Genomic DNA, 6,282 nt, shown 5'->3' with positions numbered 1-6,282 from the left:
ATGCCCTGAGAGGAGATGAAAACCAGATCCAATCCTCAGGTGTGACAACTGTACAGGGGCCTAGGGTAAGGGGGGGGGGGGGAGGAATTTCGCTGTTATCAGGGGGGGGGGGGGGGGTTATCTTGAGTTATCTTGAGATGATTTCGGGGCTCTTTTTTTTTTTAGTGTCCCCGCGGCCCGGTCCTCGACCAGGCTTCCACCCCCAGGAAGCAGCCCGAGGGTGAAAGAAACTCTGCCCATTGTTTCTCGCCGGCGCCTGGGATCGAACCCAGGACCACAGGATCAAGAGTCCAGCGTGCTGTCCGCTCGGCCGACCGGCTCCCTAAGGGGGGATACTCTAAGACTCCCTTATTCTGCGTTAGGTCCAGGAACCGTGTTGGCCTTATCTCTGTAACTTTATAGCATTGTCTTGTAATCGTAAGCAAACGAGCCGATGGTTGCAGAGGGGAGCCAGGTTCCCCTAGAGCCAGGTTCCAGGTTCTCTGTAACTCTGCAGAGGGGGAGATAATTTAGAGTGCTCTACCATGTGGAAAGGGGAGGACTTGTTGTTTGTACAGAGGGAGGGAGTACACGTTCCCAGACCGGTTGGACTCTATTCTAGTATTCTGAACTTGCATATTCATCTCTGCCTTGTTTGAGTTCATAGGATTGGTTGTCTGTTGATTTGATAAATAAATTCAATGCTTGTATGAATGATATTGACCCCTTTGAGTATTAATTGCAATCCTGGTGTCATAATTAGTGTGATGGCTAGTTAAGTTTTAATAATAACTTCTTGTTTAAGTATTTTAGTGTTAATCACTCTACCCCCAGTATTATTAGTGCCAAACGTTAACGAACCGTCTTGTGTACGTTGTGACTTGTATCACTAAAGACTTACTAGAGAAAGACTCACTAAAGAGATTCATTAGGGAGACTAACTAGAGGTCATCTGACTAACCACATAATGCTCATATTATAATCTGAGTGGCTCCATCTCTCTTACGGGTTATTCATGCCCGTGCCACCTCCTGGTTGGCTTAATCCTAATCAATCATCCAACTCTCCCTATAGTCTCATATAACTCTGGTTGGTTCTACATATATAGCTGTCGATTTATTTTGGCCTTAACCATCTTTTCCGTTTTGTTTCTTCACTGTTCCCTGCTCCTTACATCGCTGGGCCTCATTTGCTTTAGTTTTTACTTATCCTCTTGAGATTATCTTGAGATGATTTCGGGGCTTTAGTGTCCCCGCGGCCCGGTCTTCGACCAGGCCTCCACCCCCAGGAAGCAGCCCGTGACAGCTGACTAACACCCAGGTACCTATTTACTGCTAGGTAACAGGGGCATAGGGTGAAAGAAACTCTGCCCAATGTTTCTCGCCGGCGCCTGGGATCGAACCCAGGACCACAGGATCACGAGTCCCGCGTGCTGTCCGCTCGGCCGACCGGCTCCTTTTGTTATAATTTGGATGCATCTTAGTATTTTGTATATTGTGACCATGTCATCCCCTCCGGATATTTTTCCCTAGTATATGAATTTGATTTTTTTTTAGCTATCGGTAAATCTCTCAGTTTTCTGAATTTGATTTCAGTTTCAGAAGGCGCGGGTTTCAATCCGGTGCCGAATACTTCCTGGATTGGTCTAACATAAGTTGTTTTACATAGCAATGAGTTTAAGAAAATATTTTCTTAAACTTTAAGAAATTTTTATTTCTTAAAATTTAAGAAATTTCCTTTATAATTTTAAAAAATTTTCTTTATAATTTTAAGAAATTTAATTTTTTAAAGAAATTTTAAGAAAATATCGGAGTGTCAGGATGTAGTTGACGTGGATGGAGATGAAAGTGGAAAGCAGCGAGCGGGGAAGATGATGTACTTACTGGCTGAAGAATCACAAATAAGATCAATACACCAATTCAATTTCTTTCTTTATTATGCACCCCATACCCATCCCGCGGGCGGTGGTGGATAGGGCTACAAAGGCACATAATCAAATTAAATTTAAATTTTGCCCCGAGGGGCGAGATTATTGGGCAGCGCCACTCATCCTGTGAGTGGACACACCGCCATAGCAGCATGTACAACACTCCCCAATAGGAAGAAAACCCACTGGGTTGTTCATCCTGTCAAGACGCACATAATCAGTTCAGGAACTGAACCCCATAGTTCATGTAATTAAGCAAGTGACAGTCTTTTGAAACTAGTTACACAATTATAATGTTATATATATATACATGTACGTATATGTATACAATCATTTACACAAATACATATACATATCGCCAATCGTCCTTTTAACATCGTAAACAAATACAAGAATCAAGATGTATAATACACTACGGTTGTATGCAAATTACGAAGGCGTCCAAACCTTGTAGCAGGTCAATAGCTCGTTGAATGATGAGTTACAGCTGCGGGTGATGGCTACTTCCCCCCCCCCTCCTCATCCCTTCAACCCCGACCTCCTCCCTCACCACCACCTTCCTGAATGACCCTGCCCCCTTCCCACCCCTGACCCCTGACCTCTCCCCCTCCGTGACCACCCCAGCTTACAAGCTTGACCTCTCCTAACTCTTTCCCCCTCCTCGTCTTCTCTTTCTCTTTCCTTTGTATCCATGTTATTCCTCTTACTATGTATACCTGCGTGGATACACATTGCTACGTGTGCACTATGCATGGAGAATGAGTGGCTGTATAGACATGCAAATGAGGAAAAAGAGGAGAAACAATAGTACGTTGATGGTACGTTAAACATCAGCGCACTTGAGGGCTCTGGCTGGTGTGTTGATCATTGTTGAGGGCTGAGGGGCTCCTCACCTCTCTTCTACCCCTGGGGTAGCATTCTAGGGGGGGGGGCGGAGATGATGACCAATGATGGTGACTCTGGGGGAGGGGGTATTGATCCTGCTTTTACACCTGCTGTGGAGGATTTACGACGCGGATATGTCCCGAGAGGTTTGTCAATAATGGGTAGAGAGATCTACAATGTCTTCAGACTGCTAATAACATTTATTTTTTTTGTTAATTTTGCCCCGAGGGGCGAGTTTATTGGGCAGCGCCACTCATCTTGTGAGTGGACACACCGCCATAGCAGCATGTACAACACTCCCCAAAGGAAGAAAACCCGCTGGGTTGTTCATCCTATCTATTCAAATTTGACAAGGAATTTGATAATTGCACTTGGAATCCGTGCCATTAGGTCATTCATGATTCGTATCTTTTTCCATGGCACATTATGCCTTTTGGAAAATTATTTTAAATGTGTTTTGTATTCACGTAAATCATGTTCGTAAAATAATGTTAAAAAGTGTTAATTTTTCCTATGTATGGATACTTTTGAAAAGCTGCTCTGGTGTGGGGTTACACTAATTTATTATTGAGCAGGAGCAGGAGAGCGAGAGAATAAAATGCATTTAATGTTTTCATTATTTTATGATGAAAACTGAAGCATGTTGACTCTGAGAGCACTATTGCTACCTTTACCTTGAGGTTACCTTGAGGTGCTTCCGGGGCTTAGCGTCCCCGCGGCCCTGTCGTCGACCAGGCCGACGACAGGGCCTGGTTGCTGGACTGGTCAACCAGGCTGTTGGACGCGGCTGCTCTCAGCCTGACGTACGAATCACAGCCTGGTTAATCAGTTACCATGGCTACAGAGAAATGGCTACACTGGCTGCCCCTCACAAAGGAGGTATTTTGTGTAGGAGATTAGCCTTAGTGGCAATATACAGAGCTGCCGTAGGGGTCCAGCCGAGCTCGACATACTACCATTGGCGTCCTCGACGATCTTTATGCCTCATTTGGTTTGGTTTCCCATAGCTATGGTTAGGAAATCTGTCAAGCTTATCGAGGATAACCTTAGATCAACGCCTGCCCTTCCCCACGATACAAGCCAAAGCAGTTGCCTAACTCTAAGGTACCAATTAATTTCAAGGTGAATATAGGCATCAGATGAAAGAAAATATTGGCTAAACCTCACTGTTCTACAAAGGGAATCGAACCTGGAACCATTTGATGGGACTGTGCTTAACATTGGGCTCGTTCGCTGTTCTCGCAAACTTCACCCCTCTCAACGAGCCTGTTACTTGTTGGTTGGTAAAGCTTTAAGTTACTAACTTTCAGCTTCCACAACTTAGCCAATTCTTCTAGGACGTAATTTGTTAACTTTGGACTGTTCTCTAAAATGACTGTCATTGTTACCTGAAGTTAGTAAAAATAATTATATCTTGAAACGTGTTCAATTTCTGCAATGTTGCAGAAATTGTAATTAGAGTAGATTAGAGTAGATAAATTGTAATTCAAGGGTAGAAACCTACGAGCACAGTATCTACAACAATTATCTACCAAGAGAAGACCATTATATAAAAATTTAGCCAACAAGGTCACCGACTCGCGTTCCACACGATGTTTCGAATTTAGTTAAATGCGAGAACAGGACCATTCAAAACGGCTCTATCGCTGTTCAATATGTTTGTTTTCTTCTTTTTTGGACTACAATATTCAAAGTATAAGAGTCATGAACATATATACACTAAGTATAACTGGCAACACATCCAGTGAATATAATATTCAAGACCAGAGCCCATTCAACGCCGAATCAACGCCAATTCAACGCTGACGACGTTCAATCGACGTCGAACCGGCGCCACTGCTGGATATTGAAAGTAGTAGTTGTGCCCAGTGGGTAGTGAAACAGCCAGAAGAGGCTTCAGGCTCACGCAGAATTATCCCTGAAATAACCCGTAGTTGAACCGGTTTCATGGTTTAGATTCTTGCCTGGATGTGTACCTGTCATGAACACGTTTGTGCTAGACTTGTGGGGGAAAATATTGACATTGATTCACACGATATCTGCTATGGTACGACTTAACACACGGGAGGTTGTAACTTCCCCCGTGTAAATCCACAGGGGAGGTTACAATTCCCTCTCCCCGGGGAATTCTGACATCAACTCCTGTCAGTGTTGGGAGTGTTAAACTGTGATCTGGGGGGATAGCGTCCTGATTCACGGAAGCCTCAGACCAAGTAACAATGGAGTCTTACACGTCATATGACACAGATAAGAAAGCGGAACATGGCCGAGTGTGGCTTATACACTTAGGTAGTTACACTTAGGTAATTACACACACACACGCCACTCTCAGTGATCCTCGACGTCACGGAAAAACGAGAAGCAAATATACCAAACAAAGGAGCAGCAACAGAAAGAGAAAGAGAAAGAGAGAGAGAGAGAGAGAGAGAGAGAGAGAGAGAGAGAGAGAGAGAGAGAGAGAGAGAGAGAGAGAGAGAGAGAGAGTGAGAGAGAGAGAGAGAGAGAGTGAGAGAGAGAGAGGAGAGAGAGAGAGAGAGAGAGAGAGAGAGAGAGAGAGAGAGAGAGAGAGAGAGAGAGAGAGAGAGAGAGAGAGAGAGAGAGAGAGAGAGAGAGAGTGAGAGAGAGAGAGAGAGAGAGAGAGAGAGAGAGAGAGAGAGAGAGAGAGAGAGAGAGAGAGAGAGAGAGAGAGAGAGAGAGAGTGAGAGAGAGTGAGAGAGAGAGAGAGAGAGAGAGAGAGAGAGAGAGAGAGAGAGAGAGAGTGAGAGAGAGAGAGAGAGAGAGAGAGAGAGAGAGAGAGAGAGGAGAGATGGCGAGTGTCAGTCACACAAAAGAAACCCTCTTTAGACCGGATGACCTGACAAGGAAGGTGACGAATGTTGGTAGGCACGTTCTTGGCTAAGATAATATTCACACACCATAAGTGAGCCCGGAAGGATGTGGGGAGGGTGTTCAGAGGGTCGTGGGGGATGTTGACTAGAACACACACTAGAAGGTAAAGGGACGACGACGTTTCAGTCCGTCCTGGACCATTCTCAATCGACTTGAGAATGGTCTAGGACGGACCGAAACGTCGTCGTCCCTTCACCTTCTAGTGTGTTGTCTGGTCAACATACTTTAGCCACGTAATTGTGACTCATCGCCTGCTCGTGGGGGATGTTCAGAGGGACGTGGGGGATGTTCAGAGGGACGTGGGGGATGTTCAGAGGGTCGTGGGAGATGTTCAGAGGGACGTGGGGGATGTTCAGAGGGTCGTGGGGGCGTATAAAGGGTTGTGGATATGTTCAGAAAGTCGTAGTAATATTGAGAAGGTCGTGGGGGCATTCAGAATGTTGTAGGGGTGTTCAAAATGTCGCGGGGGGTGATCGAAATGTCAGGGGGGGTGAACATTCAGAGCTCCTATTGATGTCATAGTGTGTTCCGAGAATGTTCCAAGAGCCTCAGGCGATGTTACATTGGTTTGAATGATGTTTAGAGACCACCAGCCTTCATAT

General features: G+C 45.1%; 1 protein-coding gene across 1 annotated transcript in view; it reads right to left on the bottom strand.

The window, feature by feature from the left end:
* Nucleotides 1-1,775: 1,775 nt before the first annotated feature.
* Nucleotides 1,776-6,282, bottom strand: part of LOC123773221 (serine/arginine repetitive matrix protein 1-like) — a 72,889-nt gene continuing 68,382 nt past the window's right edge. Inside the window, exons 4-5 of the mRNA XM_069318192.1 lie at nt 4,096-4,179; nt 1,776-1,865 (exon numbers count right to left, since the gene is read on the bottom strand). Coding sequence (XP_069174293.1) covers nt 1,776-1,865; nt 4,096-4,179 — 174 coding nt within the window. The remainder of the gene's footprint in view (nt 1,866-4,095; nt 4,180-6,282) is intronic.

This window comes from Procambarus clarkii, chromosome 89 (genome assembly GCF_040958095.1).
Source record: "Procambarus clarkii isolate CNS0578487 chromosome 89, FALCON_Pclarkii_2.0, whole genome shotgun sequence".
In the NCBI taxonomy this organism is placed as follows: domain Eukaryota; kingdom Metazoa; phylum Arthropoda; class Malacostraca; order Decapoda; family Cambaridae; genus Procambarus; species Procambarus clarkii.
This window is presented reverse-complemented; position numbering and strand designations above follow the sequence as displayed.